The sequence below is a fragment of the Erithacus rubecula genome, assembly GCF_903797595.1.
Source record: "Erithacus rubecula genome assembly, chromosome: 5".
NCBI classification, from domain to species: Eukaryota; Metazoa; Chordata; class Aves; order Passeriformes; family Muscicapidae; genus Erithacus; species Erithacus rubecula.
In genome coordinates this window covers 6,800,608-6,827,883 of record NC_136687.1, presented here as the reverse complement: position 1 = coordinate 6,827,883, position 27,276 = coordinate 6,800,608, and the positions used below count along the sequence as shown (strand labels likewise).

At 40.6% G+C, this 27,276-nt stretch overlaps 1 protein-coding gene across 2 annotated transcripts; it reads left to right on the top strand.

Annotated features, from left to right (window-relative positions):
• The first annotated feature begins 1,382 nt into the window (after positions 1–1,382).
• Positions 1,383–25,148, top strand: NELFA (negative elongation factor complex member A). 2 transcript variants are annotated; one of them, XM_079306108.1, is made up of 12 exons: positions 1,418–1,737; positions 1,852–2,116; positions 9,109–9,280; positions 10,376–10,537; positions 11,443–11,532; positions 13,342–13,472; positions 13,642–13,711; positions 14,538–14,626; positions 15,713–15,824; positions 18,023–18,279; positions 19,266–19,365; positions 20,852–25,148. In XM_079306108.1, the coding sequence occupies exons 2-12, from the start codon at positions 1,865–1,867 to the stop codon at positions 21,034–21,036; spliced, it is 1,620 nt and encodes a 539-aa protein (XP_079162234.1). In that variant the 5' UTR covers positions 1,418–1,737; positions 1,852–1,864; the 3' UTR covers positions 21,037–25,148. The 2 variants fall into 2 exon arrangements, with proteins under 2 accessions (XP_079162233.1, XP_079162234.1); XM_079306107.1 differs by having other exon boundaries at positions 1,383–2,116.
• Positions 25,149–27,276: the final 2,128 nt, after the last annotated feature.

Genomic DNA, 27,276 nt, shown 5'->3' with positions numbered 1-27,276 from the left:
GTCTTAGTTACAGTTTGGTTTTTTTTCTGTACAAAATAACAGATAGTTACTCATGGATAAATATCTCCCCCCCAGCTACATACTGAACTCACATACCGAGGTAGAGGTCAAATTCTGGATATTTATCTGCTACACAAACTGCCTCAACTCTGATTTTGCTGTTTGAAAATATCAGCCCACTGTATACAAAAATTCTGTCTTAAATCAGATTTGAGTATACATTTTTTAATAGTACCAACAAAATGCATGATTAGGTATGGAAAAAATTCACAATATACTAATATGCAATTTATTCACACAGAAACTTTTTCCCTCAAAATACTTCCACATTGACAGAAATCATAGCACCTAAGAGCTGCAGACACTCAGCATTTTGGATATCAGTAACACGAACAAAATAAAAGACTCCACGATGCCATATTTGGATTTGATATTAAGAAAAACATTTTTGCTGAAAGGGTAGTTAAGCATTGGAATAGGGAATTGGTGGAATCACTATTCCTGTAAGTGTTCGAAAGACGCGGAGATGTGGCATTTGGTGACACGGTTTAGTGGTGGCCTTAGACAGTGCTGAGTTGATGTTTGACTTGATGATCTGCAAGATCTTTTCCAGCCTGAAGGATTCTGTGATTCTGTATTGAGGAAATATAAAGCGCCTCGGCAAAATGTAAAGAAAAAGTAAAGAAAACGTTTTCGTTCAAAAACTTAGAAGAAGATCAGCAGAATCTGCTCCGCACTCCTACAGCTCACGTACTTTCAACCAGAGACGCGCTAAAATGAACCGTTTATGCTGCACTTGAAAGGCTCCGGACTCTTCCGGGATTTAGGCCATTAATTAATTTTTCACATTTAAATAACAACGAGCCGGATCGCCAGGGAACACGAATGTATGCGGGTTTCTGAGCGCCCACCCGCAGCGCTACGGGCCGAGGTAACCTCCTACACGGCTGAAGCAGCGGCACGCGGTGCCATGGAGGAGACACCCGGCCCTGCCAGCCGCAGCAGCCCGGCCCGCAGCTCCGCCGCGCCCCAGCGGCTCTGCACGGAGCCGGCAGCCCGCAGGGAGCCGCAGCCCGGCCCGCAGCTCCGCCGCGCCCCAGCGGCTCTGCACGGAGCCGGCAGCCCGCAGGGAGCCGCAGCCCGGCCCGCAGCTCCGCCGCGCCCCAGCGGCTCTGCACGGAGCCGGCAGCCCGCAGGGAGCCGCAGCCCGGCCCGCAGCTCCGCCGCGCCCCAGCGGCTCTGCACGGAGCCGGCAGCCCGCAGGGAGCCGCAGCCCGGCCCGCAGGGAGCCGCGCCCCAGCGGCTCTGCACGGGGCCGGCAGCCCGCAGGGAGCCGCAGCCCGGCCCTAAAGCGTGTTAAAGGGGCATGAGCGGCAGGGCGCGGCGCTGGGTGGGAACGCGGGCCGGGCAGCGCAGCGCGCAGTGAGCGGCCAACCCGCCCTTGGGGCTGTGAGGGACGCAGACGTGGTGCTCCGGAGAGCGCGGGCTCAGCCCACCACGGGCAGGAAGCCCTGCCCCCGCCGCGCCCCGCTGGCCGGTCTCCTCCCTTTTCTGCCAAGGAGGAGTCAGGGCGGACTGTGAGGGACAATGAGCCGGGGCTGACAGCGGAGATTCTCTACAGTGAAGCGGCGCCATCTTGCAGTACGGACGAAAAGCTATGGCGGGCGCCATTTTGCATTTGGCCGCGAGATGAGAAGCGCCTTATTGCATTTCGCCTCCTGGGCGCCGCCATTTTAGGTTACGGCAGAGCATCCGCCTTCCCAAGCGCAACCTCATTGGGCGCCGCCATTTTGGCTTACGAACAAGACGGCGACCCGCAGGGGTCCTCACCCCCTCCCTTCCTCCCTTTAGGTGCCTTCATAAAATGCCCGTCGAGAATCCCCTCTTTTTTCGCCCCGCTCCCAAGATGGCGTCGATGCGGGAGAGCGACACCGGCCTGTGGCTGCACAACAAACTGGGCTCCACGGACGAACTGTGGGCGCCGCCGAGCATCGCCTCGCTGCTCACGGCCTCGGTCATCGACAACATCCGCCTCTGTTTCCACGGCCTTTCCTCGGCCGTAAAGCTCAAGCTGCTCCTGGGGATGCTGCACCTGCCCCGCCGGGCGGTGGATGAGGTGAGAGCCGGGTGGGAGTCGCAGGGAATGGGGGAGGGCGTGTGTGTGAGGGGGACAGGTCGGAGATGGCGTGAGGGGAGAAGGGGGGGCAGTGCCAGCACCACCTCCCCCGCCCGCCTTTTTTTTTTTTTTTTTTCCACATGGAGGCTGCGGGGAGGGGGGACCCCGGGCTGCCCGCGGGGCGAAGCCGAGCGGCCTCAGCCCCTCAGGGCACGGGCGTGTGGTAGGGCTGGTCCCCACAGCCATCCCCGCCTCTCCTCGCAGTCCTCCTTGGACGGGCAGGAAAAAGTGAAGAAGGTCTCCCGACTCGGTCCTTGGTGTGTGGAAAAGATCCGAGATTCCCGGTGATAAGGGAGTCAGTGGAGTTGGAGCTTTGCTGCTGCTCCTCCTCTTCCTGCTCTTCTGGGATTCCCTGGTTAGCACTAGCCTTTTGAAAGCAGTTTGGACATGAAACCTATTGTGTGGCCACAGGGACTCTTTGTGGGGCTGTGTTTTGGGTGCCTTTTAGGGAAGAGAGCTTTTCCGAGGCAGTGGCTGTGCGATGGCCAGGGCAGAGGCAGGATGGGTGAGGAGCAGTCGTGTGTGCGCGGCTTCCTCCCCTCCTTCCTCAGTACTGGCAGCTGTGGAGGTGGCACAAATCGAGCATCTCGGCTTAAGGAAGGACAGCAGCAAGTGCTGAAACTTTGGGAGTGGACTGTCTGGGGTCTGCACTGAGAAGTGCTTTTCCCCACCCTGCTGCAGTCAGGTCTTGTTTGGGGAAAATTGCCATGCTGTTTGTTTGCCTCTCTTTCCCTTTCTGGGAGCAGCTGGTTCTTTCCTCTGTTGTCCTACCCCAGCTAAAAAACTGGCTGGCTCGAGTCTGAGCTGGCTCTGGAGGCTTTTTCACTTGGTCCTGGACCATACCTCATCTGCAACTGGCTTATTCTTACCAGTAGGCAGCTACAGTTGTTTGGGGCAATAGCCTGAGAATGTCTGGAAATCTTAAGTTTCTTCAGCCAATTGGAGGAATTCCTCTCCTATTTCCATCATGTAAAGTAGTATTTTCTGGTAATAATCATGGAAGTGGTGTGTAGTTAGTTTTCACCTTCCTGTGTAGAGTATCCTCAGCTGTGCTTTCACCAGTCTTTTTCTTGGCTAAAATACAGCTGCTTCTTAAACTTAATATACATATATACCAGGCAGGGTGTGGTATGTAACTTGGATTGTTGTATGCTCAGCTTTTGTGCACTTCTAGTCTGAAAACGGGCAAGCATCACCTTTAAGCAATAATTTAGTGTATGTCAGTGTTTCTCTTGCCACATGCATCTGTATGATTCTTCACTGTGTTACACTGGTCTACCTTTAAAAAAAGACCAATTCTTGTTCAGCGTGTTTATGCAAATTTTTAAAACATGATATTCATGTTTAGTGCCTGTCCAGTGAGCAAGCTGTCATCCTTGTGTGTGATAAATGGGGTCACGTTCTGGACAAACTAAATAATCAAGGCCAGGAAGGGGGATGGGAGCTCGTGTGAACTTGTGAGTTTGCAAAATTCTTGTGAACTTAGTGTGAAAATTCAAGTAGCCTGGAAGAAATTAATATTGCAGTGTTTAGAAAAACAGTGGTGTTTTTAGATTGAAAAGAGTTTCTAAAAGCTTAGGGACCTTCATAAATAGCACTCATAGCAACTATTTAAGGGAACAGCATTCAAGTGCAAACTGAAAATAATTTGTTGAAATGCTTCAAGAATGTTCACATTTTAAACCAAACCCAAGAAGATGGCAGGCAGCAGCTCACCTGGATCTGTTCTTGTGTTAGCTGTGAAGATGAAGTGTATGTAGAGAAAAGCAAGTCATCAATGTGCCTTTTACTGTGTACTTAGGGATTGGTTGTGTTCCAAACATAAAGCTCTTATTAATGCTTTAACAAAATATTGTGGGATTTTTTAGTTTGGTTGAGTTTGTGAATTCAGTCATAAGTTTTCATTGTAAGCTGATAATGCTTGATTGAGATCTACCCTTAGCATCTTTAATTGTTTCAGGAACATGTGATTTTTTTTTTTCCTTGAACTGGGAAAAGGGCCTTTTAAAAAGGCTTAAAAATAGAAAAACTCCTGAGGCAGAAACCTTTAGCATTGCTGGTAGGCCTACTATTATCATTACAGGCTTCCTTCTGTAGATGGTAAAAATAGCTGATGTAACCAAACTGCTGACAGAAGGGGATGTTGTCTTATCAGATGCTCATCATTTGTGGTTGGTTTGCTAAGATAGTTTTATTTGTGCAGATTTGTCATCTAACTTATTATCAAGAATTTAAATGTTTTAATTGGCATGGAGTACCTTGCACACAGTATCCAGAAAATAGATAAATATGTCTCTGTGCAGAATGGCTGTGCAGCAGCCTTTGCTTGTGTGTTGGGGAGTGCTGGAAGCAGTGTGCCTTCCTGCCACAACAGGGTAGCTGTAGCTGCCTGGAAGTGAATTTGTCACTTGGAAACCACCCCCAAGTGATTATTGAAAATGATTAAACTTAACTATGAGAGTACTTAATTATTTTCTTTGGAAAGTCATATGCCTTTCCCATGCCATGCACCAGTCTGTATTGATCATGTGTGAGAAGCACCGAGCTGGCATTTGGAAGCTTAATTGTATTGGAAAATGTATTACATCAGCTTTGTAAAGCTTAGGGAATCTCAACAGCAGCTACAGGATATATTACATTTTAAAAGATATTCCCCTCTCTAGGTAACAGATTCAACTGGGTTATTTTCTCTTCAAAATTTTTTCTTCTGTTTTCTGATAGTAGCATTTTCATGAAAGCTTAGAATAACACAGAAGCCATTTGGGAGCAGACATTTGAATAAAAAGTAATGTGGGAATCAAAGAAACTGGTGATATTTGGTTTAGAAGGGATTTAATTGCTCCTGGTCCTTTCTAAATCTCTGTGAAAGCTTCAGTCTAGACAAGTGAATCTTCAGTGAGCTCTCTTGAAAGCTCAGTCCTTCACTTAAGTGGTTTTATCCTCACATGTAAATCTTTAAATTTTCATAATGTTTTCATTCAATAGTCCAAATACAGTATAGATATGTGACTTAATCCTCATAATATTCTTGTGGGACAGGTAATAAACCTAATTTTTATCATGCTGTGAACCTCATTACTGCATGTTTGTTCCTGCTGACTAATAAGAATAATTGGCTCTCATTTTCATTTTGTGTTTTGTAGGCAGTTATCAAAAATTCCTTTCCCACTATAATTCTCTGTGCAGAACTTGCAAACTCTTGAATCTTATGGCTTTTCATCTGCTAATTTTTTTCTAGATAATTGCACTTATTTGAAATGATGCCTAAAGCTCAGTGTAGTGCTGACCAGGGTTTCAGTTGTGAATTTGGCAGAACTGTTATTTCTGTTTATTTTGCATATTATATTCTTGTTAACCTGATTTACAATGGCAAGTGCAAGCTTTCTTTTTATGACAAAATATAATTTATTTGTTTGGGGGTAGACTGTGATGTTACAACCAATCTGGAGCAAGGACTGTGCTTCTGTGCTCTCTGAATTACCTGGGGAGGAAGATCCCTATCCCAGCAGGGATCTGCCCATTTATTGCAGTAGAAATCAAAACTGTTTCTTTGTACTGGCTTATGTGCACCAGGAGCCATCTATGCTGGGAAGTGAGAATTGTGGAGTATGAGTACAGAGGAGTAAGAGGGGACATGACACTTGCATTTCCCTCTGCACTGAGAACACACAGACTGCTGTGCACCTTTCTGGCCTGAACTTTGAATTCATAATTATTTTGGGATGTAAAATGGTGTATTTTAATCTAGTATTTCTCTTGGCCACTTCAGCTCTTTTTCATGATTAAAATGCAAACCACATTCAGTAGTGGTATTGACCCATCCTGGGCTTATATTGTGCAAATATTAACACTGTGTTTTCAATACAATGCTTTTAGTTTAATGAAAATGCTGTATAATGATAATGCAGTTCCCTATTGTATACCATCTTTTCTGTAGCCTCAGAAAGATTAAAGTTTCATTTAGTATATTAGCCAACTGTTGATGCAGTTGTCTAAAAGTATTGTCATACACATTAATTTAGGCGGAATATAAAGCAAATAAATTCTTTGCAAATAATCATCTTGGAACTGTCATGTTGTGTGTTACTAGTAACACTTCTTTTTTTTTTTTTTTTTTTATACCTTCCCACAGTCCTGTTTGTCCTTCCTGCACAGCCATTATTAATCAGCCTTTGTCTCTGTTCCCAGACACTTCCCATCCTGCTTGGTCCTACTTGCTAGATGCTTCTAGTCATGGCCTGTGCTTTTTCTTGTGTGCTAGCAGGCTGAGAAAAATACTTAAGATCCTTAATTTTTAGATGAGAAAGACACTGGAACATGTTACATCAGATCTTTACATTTGTGCTTAACAAGATGTTTGGAGCTGATGGGAGTTTTACTGACCCAGTGTTGCAATCATAGACAATTAAGGATTTGGGATTATGGCTGTGCCCTGTAAAGGAACAGGAAAACTGCAGGTGGAGTTGCAACCTTGTTGAGTTGCATTTCATGCATTCTCAAACCATAAATGAAGTGTTTCTTTTCAGCTGCCAGTTGAACAGTGAAGTGGGAACATGTATTTTAATTGCCATTTGAAGACAAACCTGTGTCAAAACTTGAATTCAGGCTTGTTAAATGCAAAGCCATATTTAGGCAAGGTCTCTGGTTAGCTCACAGTACTTGTTAGTGTGCTTTGCTTCCCTGTGTGTGATAGTGATGGTGTTCTTCTACCATGTTCCTTTTGTCATGAGGACTTACAATAATGTTATTTGTCCAGTGCTAGGCAATCAAATTGTTTCTGGGCTCATTTCTTGAGGGACCAAAAGCTTGTTAAGCACTGCATTTTGGCATAAATTGACTGCCTGAACTTTAGCCCTGAGAGCAGAGGGGATGCAACATGCCCAGACCAGAGTTCTGCAGGAACTTTCATAGTATAGGCATGTAGCTCTGTGAATTTCTGGTACAAGTAGAAGTTTTGTGAAGTAGATGTGAAGGGTGAATTGTGAGGATGCAAGAGGCATCTTTTCCTCTAGCTATTGCCTGACTTTGCTCTGTTGAAGGCAATGACATTGTGTACACTTACCTGCACTAGTGATGTCCACAGAAAAGCTTGTAAAAGCTATTAATTCATCAGCTCTTCTGGGATATTTTAGGTTTCCAGGTGTTTCATGCAAATCAGTACCTTGATTCCTTTAGGACAGATAAGAGAACAAAGGACTTTGCTTTGACTGTGTTCACAGTCATCCTCAACCACTGTAGAAATGATTTTAGTTAAGGAGTTTAGGAGTAGAATAGAGAGATGGACACGTGTGTGGAGGTTCTGGTGGGGTTACATTTACTGAGGAGGAAATGAGCACTGGAGAACAGCAAAGACTAGAACCTCAGAAATTGATTCTTTCCACTGGGTAAACGTTGGTTAAATTTGACAGCACATTAAACAGTGTGTGGTCCTGGTTATTTGCTCAGTTTAATCCAAAGCAAATCAATGGGAACTGGCTCATATAGTGTCTTCTTCCTGCTCCCCTCTTTATGATTCTGGTGTTTGTGTGGCTGCAGTCAGTCACTCCAAGGAGCTGGTTGAGCTTAAACCTGCAAGGGTGCTCATTTTGGGTCAGATGGACTGATGCAATTTGTTTCACAAGCACATAATGTGTGAGTCCTTAAAACGTGTAGGGGGCAAAGGGCAAACTGGCTCTCTAGTGGACTTGTAAACCCTTCCAAAGTGAGAGGGCAATAACATTGTGTGGATGAAAGGACTTGAGAAATGTCAATGTTTGTTTGCCTCTGAGCTTTAGAAGTGGATGGTAGAGTAATGGGGAACAGAAAGCTTATTTTATTAAAAGTTTTCATATAAGAGTACATTATTTAAAGGGAAAGAAATACAGCATAAAGGTGAAGATTAATCTCTTGCTGTAACTAAGTAATATGTGCCACAGATGGGTTGTGAAAAATCAAAATTTATGTATTTCCTTATACTTGCTTGTACATTCTTCAGTGTTAATACAATGCAGATAGAGTATGGTAAAATGCTTTATGTAATTTTACTGTTGTATTTTGTGGCTTGTTAGACACAGAATATCTCAAACATCTTAGTTCTCTGAAGCTACTGCTGTCACTCTTGCATGAAGATTCACTTAGGAAAAAAGAGTGTTCAGTCTTTGGGTGTTTGTACTCATGAATGAAGTAAACCCCTGACTGTAGTCACCTTGATTTTCATGTCATAGTGCCAACAGATATGTTGGTCAGTAATTAAAAAAAAATACTGTTACAATCAAACTTAATTTAATTCATGTATTATTTTGCATTTTTCAAAACAGAAAAATAACTTTTTTTCTGACTATAGAAACTTTGGGTAGATGGAAAATCTTGTTACTTGTTACTGGTATGTCAGAGGGCTGTGTTTACTTCCATAATACATAATTTTTGTCAAACAATACAATATTGATTAGGTTATGTTGGCCTAATCTTAAATAATATTTTGAAGACTATTATGATGCAGCTATAATCTGTCTGTGTAATTATGCTGTAGGCTGGCAAGGAACACATCTTCATTTAGATGCCTGTTCTAAATAAATTGTATTCTATTTGCATATTCCTATCACTGAATAGAAGGTGTGTGTCCACAGGGAGTATGAGTGTAAAACAGAGAAGACAGTAAGGGAAAAATTTGGCTGCTGCTTTTAGTAAAAATGTCTAGTGCTAAACAAAGCCTTGAGCTGCCAAAAACTCTAAACAAACTTGGGTTAGTTTGGCTGAAAGCAGCATAAAAAATTACCTGGGTTTATTCTTCTCTTAGTTCTAGAGTTAATGTGTAACTGTGTGGAAACAGCTTCCCTCTTCCCTTCCCCAGTAGTAAAACATTGTGCATGTTTGTGTGTTTTTAAAATAAATCCAACTATAATCTGTTTAAAACTGTTTCCAATTGGTTGATTTTCTTTTTCTTTTTTTGTTAGATGAAAGGGGCACTGACTGAAATTATCCAGCTCGCTACCTTGGATTCAGACCCCTGGGTCTTAATGGTAGCTGATATTTTAAAATCCTTTCCAGATACTGGCTCCCTTAACCTTGATCTTGAAGAACAGAATCCCAATGTTCAAGATATTTTAGGAGAGCTTAGAGAGAAAGGTAAGCCTTTTCTGTTGGTGAAAATTGCAGGGACATGGTGCCTTTTTTTAGAAATAACCTGTCATTTCACAGGCAGCCTTACTGTTTTAACAGTAGAGGTATGAGAACAGGCACTGTCTTGTCTCTGAACTACCACAGTTCATGACCTGGAATGTTACTGGACTGGGAACTATGGTATTTGAGGAATGGTACCTTCTTAAATTGTCTTTTCACATATCATCAGAATTTAATGTCAGTTATTGCCTGGAATGTGAAGGGCAGCACAAAAGTTTGTGTGGATTCATTAGTACCACAGACAGCTGTGCTGCAGCTTAGTCAGTAGAGCCTTTTTCTGTGTTGTTCTGTCCCCATTTGTGGTACCCAAGATGACAGCAAGTCTCTGTCTGGTGTGGAAGCACCACAGCTGCCTCTGCTGGAAGTGCCTGGACAGCAGGTGAAAGGTGCTGCAGGGAGACTGATCCTGGGAAGAGTTGTGCTGCTGGTGGCCAAGTAGCTACAGATTGCCCAGCAGCTGAAAATACACGGGGTCAGGCACTTGCACAGTTGCTGCTTCAAACAGTAAATGGTGATGCAAAACTACTCCCACTTCACTGGGTTTATCTTAGCACATTGTCTAGAAAAAGCCCTCGGGCATTCATGGACAAACACCATCTGGGGCTGGAGGTTGCAGCAGAACAATAATTAAATGACTTGGAGGTGGAAACACTTTGTTTTCTTTCTATAAACAAATGATGATTTGTCTGGCTGCACTTGTGATTTGGATTTTCATTCAGTAGTTTGGTTTTCATGTGTAATTTTTAAGGAATCTGAGAATTCAATTTTTTTTTTTTTTTTTTTTACAATTGTAGCATATATAAGATACCTATAATTTGACTAGGTATAATTAAAATGGAAGCTTTTGCAAAGCTGATGGGAAAAACAAACATACTAATAACTGGTTATGTATTGTGTAATAATTGGAACTAAATTACTCTTGGTGTTTATATAAGTAATCTAAAATTTAAAACCACCTGTACAATCTAGTTGTGAAATGTTTTGTCATTAGCTGTCAAAGAGGTGCTAATACCCTGTGTACTGTGTTAACTTTTTATGCAGTTAGTGAATGTGAAACTTCAGCTATGTTGCCGTTGGAATGCCAATACTTAAACAAAAATGCCTTGACAACACTAGCTGGGCCACTTACTCCCCCAGTGAAACATTTTCAGCTGAAAAGGAAACCTAAAAGTGCCACTCTCAGAGCTGAACTCTTGCAGAAGTGTAAGTAGAATTAAGATTGTGTACAAATTAAGTGGTGAAAGGAAAATTTATATTAGTATATTCAGTCTTGTTCTCCAGAATGATGATACACATTCAAATTTTCTGCTACTAGAGCTTTCCTGGATGAGGATGTACTGATGAGTGGAAGAGCAGGTGCAAGTCATTCCAACCAGGATTGCATTAAAATGCTAATCTTAAATGCTGTTCAGATTTCAAGGCATACAGAGAGCTGTAGCTTCATAAAGGACAGATAGGTTCTCTCCTGGGTATTTGTAACAGTCAGTTGGGAAGACTTCTGGCAGCTTAGGTTAAAGCTCCTGAAACAAAAATAAAATGAGAACAGTTTTGTTTTGCCATGTGCTTTTGGAGCAGAGAGCAAGAGCTGCTAATTAATGCTTTCTTTCACTCAGTATAGCTGTATAGGGTGTAAAAAACAAGAGGATTTTCCCTTAATAAAATGCAGCATATGTGTACATGTGTGTATTGGTATCTGGTTGAAGGAAGTATCTTAAAATAGTTTACTGCAGCTGCTGTTCTGTTGCAGCAGCTTGCTACTTTCTTGCATGTAATTTGAGTTGATCTGGTTAAATACAAAATTTGTAACTTTTCTTAATATGTCATATAACTTTAAAAAGTTGTTTAAATTTTTATTGAGCAAATTGTCTATTCTGGTGATTTCTTTTAGCTTAGGCCACCTTGTCCACTGCATAAGTATATTGATACTGCATTTTCTCCAAATACTGTGCTTGCTTCATATAAATGACCTGAGTCTTTAATTAAAATGTAATTCTTTGTTGCTATTCATATCTCTTTATGAATTAGTTAATAACATTTTATGTAAGAGGCAATGTGTTGTATATTTTCAGCACAGGTTCTGTAATAACTAAAGCCATTTTTCCTTTTAGCAACAGAAACTGCTCAACAGCTCAAGAAGACTGCAGGAGTGCCTTTCCATGCCAAAGGCAGGGGACTGGTCAAGAAGATAGATACAACAAGTATGGCTCATTTCATAAATTCTCAGAAAGAAAACCTGATAAAGTGGCCTTGATGAAGAATATAATTACCATCTGTTTTTTACAAAAGCTTAAATTTTTTTTGAAGCAAAGGATTTATCCCTTTCTGCCTCCCTCTCTCCCGATATTGAAATATTTCTGATATGTCTTGTCAGAAAGAACAACAGTGTGGGGGTTTTTTAAATGGCAAGTATATCTGCCATGCTTCTAAACTGTATGCAGCTAGATCATGCCTATAGACTTTGATAGGAATTTAATTTGCATCACTCCAGGAATAACTCCTGACTAAGCCATGTTGCTCTAAAGGGAGCAGAGTGGATCACAGTAAGCTGCTGTGCCCTTTGAAATAATGTGAAGTAAACTGAAACTATATTGTATTTGTATAATTCTGTCTGGAGAAAGAAGAAAGGAGTGTGTTCTCTGCAGCCAAGGCTGAGCAGTGACTTCTACATGGCAAACCTGTAGAATGATCCTTCAGCTTTGTATTAATGGATTTCAGCTGTTTGCTGAAGTTCCTGAGCTGCTTGAATTTTTCAAATAAGATGTGAGAAGAGGTTTTAAAATTAGGTAAATACTCTTAAGTCACTGCACAGGTGTAACTTTCCTGGCCACCAGTGATGCTGAGGTGTGAACCTTTGAGTGATTTCTTGGTGTTGTGGCTGGAAGCTGTGACGTGCTTTGTGTTGATGCTGTTTAAGATGTGGCTTTGAGGGCTGAAGTTTGGCCTCACAGTCATGCAGAAAATGCAGAAGGTCTGGCTGTAATTTGAACTAAAAATTACAGGAAAGGACTGTTAGTTCTTAGCATTCTGTGTAGCTGTTGAATTACTAGAGCCAGTTCTTAGATCTGGCCTTTGGAGCTAGGTGGCCTCTAGAATCAGGAGTTGGGGGCCTGCTGATGTTTGCCCTCAGCACACCTTTGCTGAAAGGTACTCACATGGGTCAGAGCATTGTCATGTGGTGAAAACATTTTCAGTACAACATTTAGAGGGATACAGAGTCTCTAAGCTGAAACTGAAGTTCTCTGTTTATCTTCAGCTTACAGGGTATATAATGAGATTGTCAGGAAGCTCAAAGACTTGATAGATCTGTATATGTATCCCATTTCTTAATAGTCAAAAGATTGCTGTGTAGCATTAAGTGGTAGCATTAAGTGTGAGGTAGAGGGGCAGCAGCATGGAGTTGGGAGGAAACAGATGCTTACAGGTGTAGCTGATGCTCCTGAGTATTGAGACATCAGGTGTTCTGTTTGCACCATAGACCCAGACTGGGCCCTCCTTGGGCAAACAGCAGTTCTAGAATTTCATACCCTGTGTGAGGCAGTAACTTGCCTTTGCAGTAGATCACGAGCCCTTAGCCCTGCAAAAGCTTGGCTAAGACTTTTGGTTAAATACAGTTTTAACAAATAATTAGAAATCAAAGAGCAACTTTGGCAATAATTGGATTCAAAAGATTTATGTTCTATACTGTTTTACATGTTCAGAGTTTATCTTTTACAAGTAAGGAAAGCATTTGTGTGTATAGGAAAAGTAGATTTTGTTAGCAGTGCACCTTTTTCATTACTTCATGTAGAATGGGGTTGCAAGCATTGGCTGTTACTCCTTTTTTGAAGAGTAACCTAATCTGACCTTTGAGGAACATGTAGTGCAATAGCCAGTTTCACATTATAAATGTTTTAAAGGGGAGGTACTGTATGCATTAAGAAGGGGAAGAGCTGAAGAACTTGCTGAAGCATTTTTCATAACCAGTTAAACACATATTTCAGTTGTTGTTTTCTTTGCTCTTCCCTAAGCACCACTGAAAGGAATACCAAAACAAGCTCCATTCAGGAGTACTTCAGCACCCAGTGTTTTCAGTCCTTCTGGAAACAGAACTCCTATTCCTCCTTCAAGAACACCTCTGCGCAAAGAAAGAGGGGTAAAGGTAGGTGCACTCCTTGTTTCTCTGCTCAGCTCTCTTCTCTCACCTGAAGTGAGTTTCTGCTGCTGCTTTGAATCAATATATTAAAGGGAAAAAACTTAGGATGATATTTAGAGATAAACTACATACATTTAACAATGATTATTAAGTTCTCTGTGGTCTGTCTTTTTAGCTTCTAGATATCTCTGAGCTGGATATGGTAGGAGCTGGCCGTGAAGCAAAGAGAAGAAGAAAGACATTAGGTTGGTACAGCATTCTACTTACAAAGGCTGTCAGTACACCTGCAAATATGGTCAAGATTTGTAGTACCATTTTGTTCTTAATTTGCTAAATCTTAGCCTGAGCTAAACTTTGAAAAATGAGGGGATGTGATACCAACCAACCCAAACAGGTTTTAAGGGAAAATTTTCACTCGTTTCAGTGCTCCTATTCATATTGCCTTGGCCTAGGTAATATAACTCAATCTTAAGAAAGAATTGAGCTGCTCAGTTTCACCTTGGGCAGCCTATAGCTGTGTGAGTAGCTTCAGTACTGGAATTTTTCTGAGTTATTTTCATGTGCTCACTTCTACTGGCTGTATAGCCATGTAAATTACGTGAAAGTAATGTTGAAAAAATTTATAGCACTCCTAAATTTTGACTGTGAGATCTTAGCCAATGAATAATATCTGGTCCACTGCTTTTAAGGCAAGTGACAGGGCAGTGCCCTACTTAACCATATCAAGAAGATACACTATGCAGAATATTTATCCCAAAACAACTTTTTTTGTGTTTGTCACAAAAAAAGAATACCACTGCAGAACAAAACCATAATTGCAATTAAAATGTTGCTTGGGATCTCATGCTTTGTAGTATCAGGTTTCTCAGTTACTGTATCCTGTACACTGTGATTCAGTTCATTATTGGGTTCATAATGAAACTGTTTGGAGATTACTGTATATATTTCAGTATATACCTCTTCAACCATGTTTTAGCATACTTTGAGAAATGCATTTTATATCTTTGTTTAAAAAGTATGTTCAATATTTCTGAAAAAAATTCTGGACTCACTTCTCTTTTTATGCAATAGATACGGAAGTTGTGGAAAAGCAAGCCAAAGAAGAAACAGTAGTAGAAAATGCTACTCCAGATTATGCTGCTGGCCTTGTATCTACACAGGTAAAACCAAACAAAATCAATCAAACAAAAAACAACCAGTCATAAAAAAAAAGATAGTATTGATGTGTGCTATCCACTTAAACACTGTAATGGTATTTTACTCACTTGTTGAAATATGTCTCTTTATGTAAAATTTTTTACATATTTTTTCAAAATTCTATTATATTTTTACCAAAGAGAAAGCAAATTGCTAGAAGTTGTTCAGTCAGGGAGATGGAGAACAAGTCATATATAGGCTTTTTTCCTCCTGTTTCAGAAACAGCATATTAGAAACCATGGTGCAGCTTTGTTTTCTCAGTCAGGATGTAGGTTCTACAAGAATGTTATGCCCTGCCCCTGCTTTTGGGTGAGAGACTGTCTGTTGGGTAGGTGTGACAAGCCAAGGCTAACACACAGGCAGGTCTTGGTAGGTCAGAGTCAGGAGTGAAGGTCATTGTCTCTTTCTGCAGAATGCTAAGAGAATGTTTTAGCAAGTTCCACATTTTACAAGTTGTCTATATTTTAAATTATTTGTTTGTTAGACTTATTCCACCCCAAAACTTCTTTCCTCTCTCACCCCCTTAGGTTCACAAGGCTGCATCAGGCAGTGAAATCATCAACCATGCTGCTGTCTTTGTGCTGTGTATGCAGTCTCATGTTTAATCAAATACAAAATGAGACTTTTTCTGTGGCCCCATCATCCTAGATAGCATCGGTCATGTTGGTGTTGACTGCCTGTGCTGTTAGTGCTGCCTTCTGCTTGCCTGTGTCCCAGAGGCCTTAGTGTTCTCCTGGGTGATACCCTAGTAGGCCTTATGCCCATGGATTAACATGGTTCTGCTAGGTAATGGTGGAAGAGCATGTTTCCTCTTGCAGATCCCTTAATCCTAGAGTGTAATTCTGGACAGAGTGCCATCAGCATAAATTTCTAATGTTTGAAGTAGAAAGTTAGTGTTGAACAGGTTGTTAGGTAGGACTCCTAACAGAGGAATCTGCAGTTAAGTTCCTAAAAGGATATCTTAGAAAAATGAATGTTGAGGTCTTCTTTAAAATGCAGAAAGAGCATGCTTGCAGTGTGGCTTTAATGCTTTCTTTTCTGTTCTGTAGAAACTGGGCTCGTTGAACAATGAGCCTGCGCTACCTTCTACGAGTTATCTACCTGCTACTCCCAGTGTGGTGCCATCTTCCTCCTATATCCCAAGCTCTGAAACACAGCCAGGTAACAGACACTTCTTTGCTCTTGGGACCTGTTAACTCCAACTCAGTACAGTTCTACTGTTTGGCTGCTCTTTCAGTTATAAACCTACTGTCCCTCAACTTGAGTGAAACTCCACCTTGGCAATATAAAATCCATTGCAAGGCTTCAGCCTTTGAGTTTGAAGAAACCAGACATAGCATTTAACCTAAGTAAAGAAAATAATTGTTGGCTCTAAATTTTTAGTGTGACTGCTGCTTAAGTCAAGTAAGTGAAACAATTTCCTGTTTTGTTTTCTTACACAGTAATAGAAAACCCAGCTTTTGTAATCCCCAGAGAGAAATTACTATGTCTGAAATGTATATTCCATGCACACATATGCTAGCATGTACAAAGCAGTTGCTTTCAGATGTCAGTTTTATTTCTAGAGGCAAGTGCATATTGCCTTTCACACAGTTTGGGATTAAGCCATCCATTTTTCTTCTACCTTTGTATAATAAAGGTAATAGCTGACCTCCTGCATATTTTGAAAAGTGATGTTATTTTTAATTCCAGAAAATTGGCAGTAGGAAAAATACCTTTTTTCTTACACATTTTCTTACACTTTTTTATTTTAGCCAACTTGATTTTATTTTTATTTTTCTACTGTGTGTGAAGTCTTTAAACAAATGTATCAGTTTGTGCTAACAGATGTGCATGACTTAGATTCATGACCAGATCTATTCGTTAACAGAGAACCAACATTTCAGTTCAATTCTTTATTTTTACTTTTGCTTGTGAGCTGTGGCATTTTGGGCACTATAGAAAACTGCATATACAAAACCCAGTCATTTCATTTGGCCTCAGAACAGTTCAGAATCTTTCTGAAGGTCCATGCACATCTTTTGTCTGGCAGAAAATTGGCATCTCCAGAAGGAATACAGCCAAGAACACATCAGTGTGTCAGCAGCTATAGTACTATTTTCCAGAGTGCTGCCATTGTGTTCAACAGCAGGAATAGTCTAGTTTAAAAATCTCTATTCTTTACTGTTTCCTTTAGGAGTATGGAGTATTTAGCTTTTCTTATGAACCAGAAACATAAAACTTATTACTTCATATAAGATGCACACAGATGATCCACACATCTGGCCTCATATAATCTGAGGTTGGATAATTAAGACTTTACTTTATGAAAGTCATTCTAACAAAAGACTAAGCCAGTAATGAAACTTGTACAAGAATAAGGAATAGCTCATAGTTGTAAATGTTTATCCTCTCAATTGTTCCACATCTACTAAAAATACCAGTATTGCTAAAGCCATTGCCATGGCTATGCCAAGGTGGAGAACTACAGACATCTCATTTCCTAAAATCTGATCTGAAAGGCATCAGTGTAGCTCTGATCTGTATCTGCCTTTAGTCTGCTGTGAGCACAGTGTAAACAGGTCAGCTTAAACCTCATGAGGTTTGTGGATGCTGCTTAAGCAGCTGTGCCTGTGTCCAAAAGCTGCAAAAGAACATAGATAAGAGTGTTCACTGATTAATTACTGCTGGCTGGACAGATGGTAACTTGTGTGGTCAAGCTGCTGTGATTTCATGAGTTGCCTCCAACTGCAGCCAGGTTTGGAATAGTATAACTTCCTTTTTGCAGGTGATTGGATCAGCTTTGAGAAAGAACAGAGTTAGGCCTTGTCAAAGTTTTGGGGTTTTAACTTCTAGTGGTTAGTGATTAAATAATGAGTGATTTATGAAGACTGCATTTGGTTCTGACATCTATTAAAGTAAATTTGTATTTTCAGTATCATAATGGCACTTGCTTTGAAAGTTGCCACTACATTAGGTAAAAACTCATGAAATATCTTTGGACTTGCTCTATGTAATAGTACAGCAACAATCCTAGTAAGATCAGAATACAATTGTTATAGCTATATAAACTGAAAAGTAAGTATAGCAGTTTTAATTTAATAAATTGTATATTGATTAAACATATTAAATATAAAATTTGATGCTAAATATAGTATATCCATATTGAACAGCTAGTTACTCTGTTGTCTAATTATTTCTAAAGATAATTGTAGTGGAAAGAGCATTAACTCTTTTTCATATGGATATTAGATGGCATATTGAATTGTGGTGCCAAAATGGAATCATCAGAGGTTTTAGTTTTCTTTAAAGTCTACTGGTGATGCTAATCCCTATTTGTGGATAATAATGTTTTTAATTATCCTGACTGATTTTTGCAGCTGGCTCTGCACGAGAGGCCTTGCAGACCAACAGACAGACTGAAGAGCCTGCAACTCCAAATGCTACTACAACTCTCCCTGCACAGTTCAAACAAAGAACACCCATGTACAACAGTAACTCTAATCCCCCTGCAGCTACACCTACCTCACCCCTAACACCCACCACACCTCCTGCCATCTCCCCAGCAGCACAGGCACCACAAGTGGCCCCCCAAACTCAGCAACAGCCACCACCCAAGAAAAGCCTCTCTCTCACAGTAAGTGAAAACAGGTTCTTTTTGGCTGATGGTTTTGATGTGGATTGGATCTCATTTTTGTATAGACATTTCTTGGTCTTTGGATCATGGAGTGGTTGAGGCTGCTTTTTTTTATAACCAAAGACTACAAAAATACTTTGTGGTTTAGCATTGCTCTCTGAATGTTATTCACAACATTTTTAGTTGTGCAGTGTTAATGTTGCAGTAGGATGTCATGCTGTTTGTTATGTAAAATAATGTGTTGCCCATTATAAAGAATTTTGGGAGAAAGGTGTATTTCCAGCAGAAATTGCCCAGCCAATTGCACATAATATAAATTGCTTAAAATTGTCCTGACATTGCTGTAGTGGGAGAAAATACATCAATAGATTCTTTCAAGGTAAAAGATTTTATTTCTTATCCACCCCATCCTCCCATTACACATTTTTCAAAGCCTGAGAGTGGGTATATATCTTGAAGCTTCTTATTGCTGGTACTTTGGTATATATTATGTGCATGCCTGGAGTTCAATTCAGGATGCAGCTGATCTGAAGACTTTGCTAAGCACATCTGTAAGCCTGGCTTACAAGATCTGAACTTTAGCACGCTGAGTGACTTCTTTTTTCAGTACCTCTACTGCATTTATTAAAGGAAAACAAATCTCTGAAATTATTGCAAGCCTGGGTTTGTTGGATTTTTAGAAATCATTGGGTTATTTTCTTTTTTCCCTAATGTCATAAAGGACACAAAATTGATAACATAAACATTGACCCTCCCACATGTTTCTGCAACTATGTGAGGGTGGGGTGTTTTTATTTTCAATGTCCAGAGTTCAGTTATCACTGCTGTGCATGTTAGGTGTAAGTATTGCAGAGGGGAAGCCTTGAGGTTAAGATGCCTTTTTTGTTAGGTTTTTGTAGGTCCTACAGACTTTCTCCTTATTCTTTTATGCTCATCTGTGGGCAGAGTTTTTCTCAACTGAATTGATTTTGTTGTGTCTGTTACAGAGGGAGCAAATGTATGCTGCACAGGAAATGTTCAAGACTGCAAACAAAGTTACAAGGCCAGAAAAGGCTCTTATTCTTGGATTCATGGCAGGATCCAGAGGTATGTATTGGTATTAATTTAGCTTGCTTCTGAATACACAAATCTGAAATACAGCCCAGCATTTCCAAATCTGCATGAGAGTGCATTGCTTTAGCTTTGTTGGTATGTGCTAGACTTTGTTTTACACTTGACTCTACATAATTTTATGAATTATAGTTCAAACTATATGGAAATGGGTCTTTTGGGTCCATTTCCACAAAGACAGCTAGTCTATCAGAAAAGCTGCTGACCACAATATAACTGAACTCACTGTAGAAGCATGGCTTAGGGTTGAAGAGAAACAAGGCAGCTGGTAAGCAGTGGAAACAAAGTGGTTGGGTGGTACTGCTCTGTCAGAGGAACAAGGAAAGTAAATTCTTTTGTGGCCAGTTGATGTACCAGTCGGGTAGTACAGTACCTCTTTGCCAATTCCTTGCTGTAGAAACTGGCAACTGTTACCTCAGAGACTTTAGATAACAACTGGTGCTGTGAATCACAGGGAGATAAGCTGTCTCATTGCTAGATCCTGTTATGGATTGGCCTTGATAGACCAAAGCTCTTTTACCTAGAAGATTATTGGATGTAAGATGAGAAGGGGCTTAAGAGTCCCTAAGTGAACTCCATCATCTGCACTAGCTCTGATTTCTAATTTGGTGTTTGGGGGCTCTTATCACCAGAGTCCTGCAGCCTAAGTGTAGCTCATGCATTTGGAGTAATGCAATACACTGGTGAGGATGAGCAGAGTTACTGTGGTGATTTAAATTTGGTGCCTCTTGTGTTAATGATGGTGTTTTCAGTACTCAGTGCTACTTTAAATTGCAGTAGGAGGCTGTACTTTAATATCTACATTAATAGCTTTTTCTAATGCAAGGTAAAATATTATTTTGGAAGTGTGTGTGATATAGGTTAACTTATATGTATATAGTAAAGTATATATTAATATGAATTCCTTCAGTAATCATGTCAGCACTTTCTGAAGGTTGGATAAGTAACTGCCAGCTGATATTCTTGAGCATCATTCTGGTACCTTGAAGTGTAACATTTAAAACTTCTACTGGCATAGAAATGAGTCTGGGACAAGTGGTTTCAGTGAAGCTTTTTGAGTTTCCTTAACAGCTAAAAATTCTTGAGGCATTTAACTACAACTGTCTCCAAGTAAAGTAACTCTGGTAGTTCAAGTTTACCAACTCCATTTAAAATATAAGCTTCTCTTCTGACTCTTGAGGCAAAGCAATTACATTGGCAGGCTTTAGTCCCTCTTCCATTGTTCTTTCAATTACTTTAGCCTTGATCTTCATCTTTTGGGGTCTGGTTTTGTTATTTTTAAAATTCAGTCTCGGGAATGGAGAGAGGAATGGAGGGAATGGAGGGAGGAAAATGTGGTTTGTTCAGGTTTGGGTTTGAGAGTTGTTTGTGTTTTGTTTTGGTTTTTTTCAGCATAAGAACCCCCTATATTGTTTAATATACTGATGAAATGTATAATATGCTTTTTAATTTGTTTCTGCAGAGAATCCTTGCCAAGAGCAAGGTGACATCATCCAAATTAAACTCAGTGAACATACAGAAGATTTACCAAAGGCAGATGGCACGGGCAGCACCACTATGTTGGTTGACACAGTCTTTGAAATGAACTATGCTACTGGTGAATGGACCAGATTCAAGAAGTACAAACCTATAACTAATGTTTCCTAAGAGATGCAGCAGCAGCAGACTGGACCAAATCAAGCTTAGAGTCAACCAGCTCATAGAGTATGTCAACTGTACAAAATGGCATTCATGTGTACATTTCTTATTACCCTCCACAGTAGAAGCTGTGCTCTTCAACCAAACTGAGCTCAGTGAACACAGAAGATGATGGTGTCAAACTCGCTTTATTTTTTTTTTTTTTTCCATTAATCTTGGGAGAGGGAAAGATGATCTTGGGTAGGGGAACATTGTTGGTGTGTTTTTGTTTTCCTGCAGTTCAGGATGCTGAAAAAGGTGATCACAGCTGAAAGGTTACAGATGAGAGCAGTTTACTGCTAAGAACAAGAAGAGAAGACTACTGCACAGTCACTCACGGTTTACTGTTAACTGAGGGCACAGATCTTTATTGTAAAAAAACATTTTCTTTGGCAACATGAGTTCTGTCATAAGAATGGATGTTTGAATCACCACAGGTCGGTGCTTGATAATTTTCTATTTCAGCTGCAGTATAACTATTGCAGGTGGTAGATGTCTGTGTCTAAAGGTACCCACTGTATGTTTAGCTTATTTGTGCTTGGGTCACAGGATGAGATTGAGCAGCTTTGTTAACTCTTTATATTGTCAATGTACATGCCCAGCATAAGTTAATCTATATTTGGCATTATTTGAGAGAGACAGAAACTGAGTATTGTAACTTCCTGAAGAAAAAAACCCCAAAATTATAAAGGTAACTGTGGCTTGTCGCTGCCTGGAAGTGATAGTTTCTTGCCATAGGAGTCTTGGGGTAGAAGTTGATCTGTGGCTCTTGCATAACAAGCCCTTTGCACAGCATAACTTACCTGGAGGAAGGGAAGCAACTACATCTCAAAACCAATTGGAACTTAATTTAAAATGGCCCTAGAAATGGTTGAGATATGTCTGAGTGGTTTTGTTGTCTTGAGGCACTGTATGTTTGATTGAGCAGTCATCAAGTGTTTGATTGCCGAGCTCTGACCCAAAAAGTTTTGAATGTAGGTGTGATTCTTACCAGTGTAGTTTTATCAGTATAATTGCTAATGTGACCACAATTATACTGGCATATAAATGTGCCTTGTACTTGTCCCCTGCTAGTAGAAGCACATTTTTATCTTTATAACTGTGTTCATACCACTGGTGTAATCTGGCTTTAATAGTACAAACAAAGCTGGCATTTACTGAGAGGATTTATGTACATAAGTCAGGATTCCTTCTTGGGAGACTTGGCTTCATCATTTGAAGGAGTCTTGGATTCAGTGTCTGGTTTCTGCCAGTACTTGTGTATAGAGCTGTGCTTGGTTGGGAATGCTGCCTTGAAGGAGGAAATGCAAAGATGAGTAGCAGAGTGGTGTTGAGGAGGTACCTTGGGCTGACTTAAAGGTTCGTGTTGAAATAGAACTTTTAGGATAAAATGAGGCTTTTTATTTGTTCTTTTTTTTTCTGGGAAAAAAACCAGACCAAATCCCATAGTACACTTGTATACTAATAAAGACATTTAGATGTTTGATTAGAGTCTTTTGGGGTGGGGTGGGGGGGGAATTTTTATTACATTTTAACCTTAGTTTTTCAATCAAACTACCCAACAGGACAGGGCAATTATAAATAATATTTTTTAAAAATGCCCTGTATTCTACAGTGTTTTAAGATGTGACCAAAAGTATAGATTCCTTAATTTTATTTAAGCAAATACAAGAATGTTCTAGCTCCTGTAACGGGCAGCGTATTTGATGGTAAGTGCTGCTGTTACAGAGTGTTGTGCATGTTTTAGTGTGAAGGTTACTCACATATAACTGTCACATCGGGCTGTCCTCCCCAGAGTTATCCATTTCTGAAACAATGTAGATTGTAATTTCGATTCCAACTTTTCTTTTTAAACAGCTAGAAAGCAGCTTGACAAGTGAGAGTGAGTAGTGAGTTTTAGTTTTTAGGAGTTTAGTAGAATGTGTTATGGTTACAACTTATTTGGTTTTAGAGTGTTACACAGTGAGGGCTAATGATAGGATATGAAAGTATTCATCTTTTGGAAGAAAGGTTTAAAGAAAAGTGACATTCCTTTTGTTGTCTGCATTCAGACTTTAAAGTCACTTGTGATGACCAGTTTTCTGTAAACATGTATGATGCTTCTGTCTTAACTGTTCTGCTTGCTAGATCAGCTGCAAATATCCGATACAGTTGCTAAGAATGTGCAAATTGGCTGGCTTGAGGGGTGTGCACTGTCATTGTAAACTGTTGGTGCAAGACCTCTGCAGTTCAGTCGTGGTCAGGAGCTGCTGTGTGGTGGCTCTTTTGGCTTGCTTGAGATTAGTGGTGGTCCCTCACTAAACTTTCTGGGTCCAGAGAAGTTTGCATTTCAGACCTGTGCTTTGGGTGGAGCTAGCTGTCCCTCTGCTCTTCAAGAAGCCCTCTAGAATGCAGTGGAGTCATTTGAGTGCAGTAGTATGTAGGAAGCTTAACCATGCTGCTGTTTGTAATTGCTGCATAATGCAGTTGGTCTCCAGGCCTGTTTGTCTGAAGTCAGTCATAGGCAATAAATGGAAATTATAAGTAGAACTAGAGTATATTTTTATTTCCGTTAAATCAGTAGGATGAGGCAATTTAACACTGCAAAAATAAATTATTTTTTAAAGTCATTCTATGACCCTCAATACCAGAGCATTACTTCAATTTGATCCGTGAATCTGGGAAGTGTTTAAATGCCTAGAGAAAGGGAAGTTTTTGCAACATTGTTAAAATGATGCAGTAAGAAGTAAAACTACATGGAGTTCTTTGGTTCAGTGGATGATAAAATCAAATTTGTGTTTTGAAAGTAGGAATAATGCCAGACAAATCAGAAAGGGCAACTTCAATATTGAAAATTCCAGTATCTTGGAATTGTTACATACAGAACAAAATCTGACCTTGAACTTGACATTTTTTGTCTTGAATATTCAGTCACTTGGATGTAAGTGAGGCTCAGTGTGTGCTGTAAGGTTAAACAAAAGCATTTCTTTACTCTAGAATGACTTGCAGATGTACTGAGTTGACCAGAGAAGTAATTCAGAGTTTCCTTAAAGCTTTGCTTTTGTCCTTTCCCTCATCTCTTTATTCAAGCATGAAGTTTTAGGAAATAGCAAGCCCAAACTTTAGAACTTTGAGTTTGAACTACACCTCATCAAGGGGGATGTCCCAGTCTCTCTTGCCCTTGCTTGTAGAGAAGCCCCTGTCTGTGCAAGCCTAGGCATAGTATGAATTAGCTTCTTTGATTTGAGTGTGAAATTCTGGAGAAAGAAGCAGTGAAAGTGGCTTGTTGTTTTCTCTGTCCTGTCCAAACTTTGTTTTTAGGGGAGAAAGAGCACATTCATCTTACCCAGGATTCTTCAAAAACTTGCCCTATAGTAAGTGCTAGGTTTCTGAAGGCTCCATTTTCTTCCATGTGTGCTGTGAGGACCACAAGGAGTGAAATTAGTGTAATGAAGAAAGGGAGCCCAAGAAGGATGCTGAGCAAGAGTTCTGATCACAGATCCCATCTTTCTGTTCATTCTTTTGCTACTCTAATGCTTTGTAGTTACTGCCATACAAACCAGTCTAGGCTTAGTACAGTCAACACTCTAGTATTGGGCTGGTATTTTGTGGGCTAACTTGATTTTCAGTGCTGATTTTGCTATTTAATGTTTCAGTGTTTCAGTTCAATACCATAGGATCCTGGATACAGTGGGGAGGGGCCTTTGGTAGTTGCTTGACATCTCCATGTGGAATTGGTCACTTCTCTTACTAGGTTGTGTCAAAGTGCAGACCACTTGTTTAAAAGAATCTTGAGACTTTGAGATCACATGGTTTAAGAGTGAATCACATTTTCATAGTAAGATCTGACTGGGAAAAAAAAGACGAAAAAATGTTAAGCCAGAGCCCTCTGGGAATCTGGTGCCTTTAACAAAAACTGTCATTTTGTAAAATGTCACATCTATAGCATAGCCCGTATGTTTTCTATTGGTTTTTGTTTGTTTTGTTTTGTTTTTGGTTTTTTTTTTTTTTGTACAGATGTAAATTCAAAATATTCTGTCTTTGGGTACGTATTTTCAGTGTAATACAGTATGTATAATAAAAAATTTAGATTTTCTAAGGAAGTGGACTGGTGCTGTTCTTAATAACCAAATTGTTTGTTATACTAATAGTTAAGTTGCTGTACCACCAGCCTGAGACCAAACAGCCAAATTGCCTGATAAGGTGTATTTTTTCAGATCTGTGACATTGTTTCTATAGGTGCATTTCAAAGCTGACAAGTGGTGGTTTTGGTTTAGGCTGTTTGTGAGTAGATGTACCAAAATACCTGCTCTTGCTCTGTGTGGGTTCACTGAAAGCTGGTGAGCCCTGGGTGCTGTGTCTGCAGTGTGTGGGTGTGCCTGTGCTGAAGCACTTGAGCCACAGCTCAGATCTGATGGTGTGAGGAAGTTCTGCCATGCCCAGATTCTGCAGATGGGGTATGGAAGTGTGGAATAAACCCTGTTCTTCAATGCTGCCTTTATCTGAATTGGAACAACAGTGGCTTCTCTCAGTTTTGAGTGCTGCAGAAGGTGGGTGTGTTTTGGGATAAGTGGCTTTTAGGGTGGGGTTTGTTGTTGGTTTTTAGAAACTGTTTTCATGCTCATGTACTGTTCTAGGGTCGGTTCTGTGATAAGCATGAAGGTTTGTCTCACAGTGTTCTATGGAGATGTGTGGCTGGCCTTATCCCAATTTCCCTATGTGCAGCTGTGTGAAATGGGTCTATTCCACTTGCTTGTGCTGGGGTGGTGCCAAACATAGTCAGAAGTTTTTCTTTCCTGTGTCAAGTTGACCTTATCAAATAGCCAGAAAAGGAATTCTGTTCCAAGTCAGCTGCTCTGGTAGAATGCTCGGGATGAAAGCTTTGGGAGAGGTTGAGATGAACACTTCATTTGTTATTTCATAGGGGACTTGCTCTCTGGGATTTCCTGGTGCCCAGACTCTGATACACTCCACAGGGAGAGGGATGTGCCAGTTCACCTTCCTGCTGAGGCTGGCCTGGGCAGAATCAGACCCAGCTGGTTTTAGCAGTCTCTGTGCCACTGGACACTCTGGGGAGGATTAGCTGGTACAAGACTGTAGGGGATGTAATGTTTAGGATGTTGCTCTAGGTCTAACCCTTAAGACTGATGATGGACCAAACATTGGCCTCTTCCAGACCTGGACAAAGCTGTGCCAGATGCTGTCCTGTAATTCTGAGTGTCTTTAGAGAGAGCTTGAACTCCTCTTCTGCCACACAGGTGTGCCTGTGTGTACAGACTCTCCTGAGAGCAGGAAAGGGAAAATTAGGCAAGAAGCAAAACCTGACTGTTCTAAAGTAAATGAGGTGACTGTTTCCAGAACCTGCTCTGTTCCAAGACACTTACATTGTACTATCCCTGGAATTGCTCAAGGCCAGGTTGGATGGGGCTTGGAGCAACCTGGTCTAGTGGAAGGTGTCCTTACCCATGGCTGGGGGGTTGGAACTGAGTGATCTTTAAGGTCCCTTCCAACTGAAAACATTCTGGGATTCTGTGACCTTTTCTTGAGGAATTTGGGGAGATTTCCTTATTTGACTCTCATAAGGTGGTTCCTGTGTAGCATTTGGTTTTACAATGTACTTATTCCTTCCTGGTAGAAATGTAATGAAAGCAGAAAGCAGCTGGTTTCTCTGAATGATTGATTGGACCTCTCACTAACACGTAAGCTTGGCTCTAGTGCCTGCCCTATCATCTGGTGTCACTGAAGTCCATAATCTCTCTCTTTTTCCCTTTTAATCTTTAAACTATTTTTTTTTTTTTAATTGGCTGTTTCCTGACATAGGAATTGGCAAGACAAGCTGATCATGTGCTAAAATTTTGTGATATCTGATCATTGATCCAGAGTTGTTGGCCAGGGGGACCCAAGCTGTGCCTCAATGGAAGGTGTTTCCTCTTTCCCTCCCCCAAATGCTGCAGGCGTGAACAGCACAGGCAGCACCCCCTGCACTTGTTCTGCCTAAAGCACCAGCTGGGTTTGACCTCTGTCCTTAGAATACTAAATAAGAATTAAATGTTCTGTGCTGCTTGTGAGAAAATAAACTTCTAGCTTATATGATTATGATCGGCTAAGCCATCAGATCCCTGCTGCAGTACAATACCTTTCCTTTGGCTAGCTCTGCTCTTTTTTTTATTTTTCCTTCTAAACCCAGGCACAGAAGAAACACTTAAAAAAAAAAAAACAGATGTGACATTT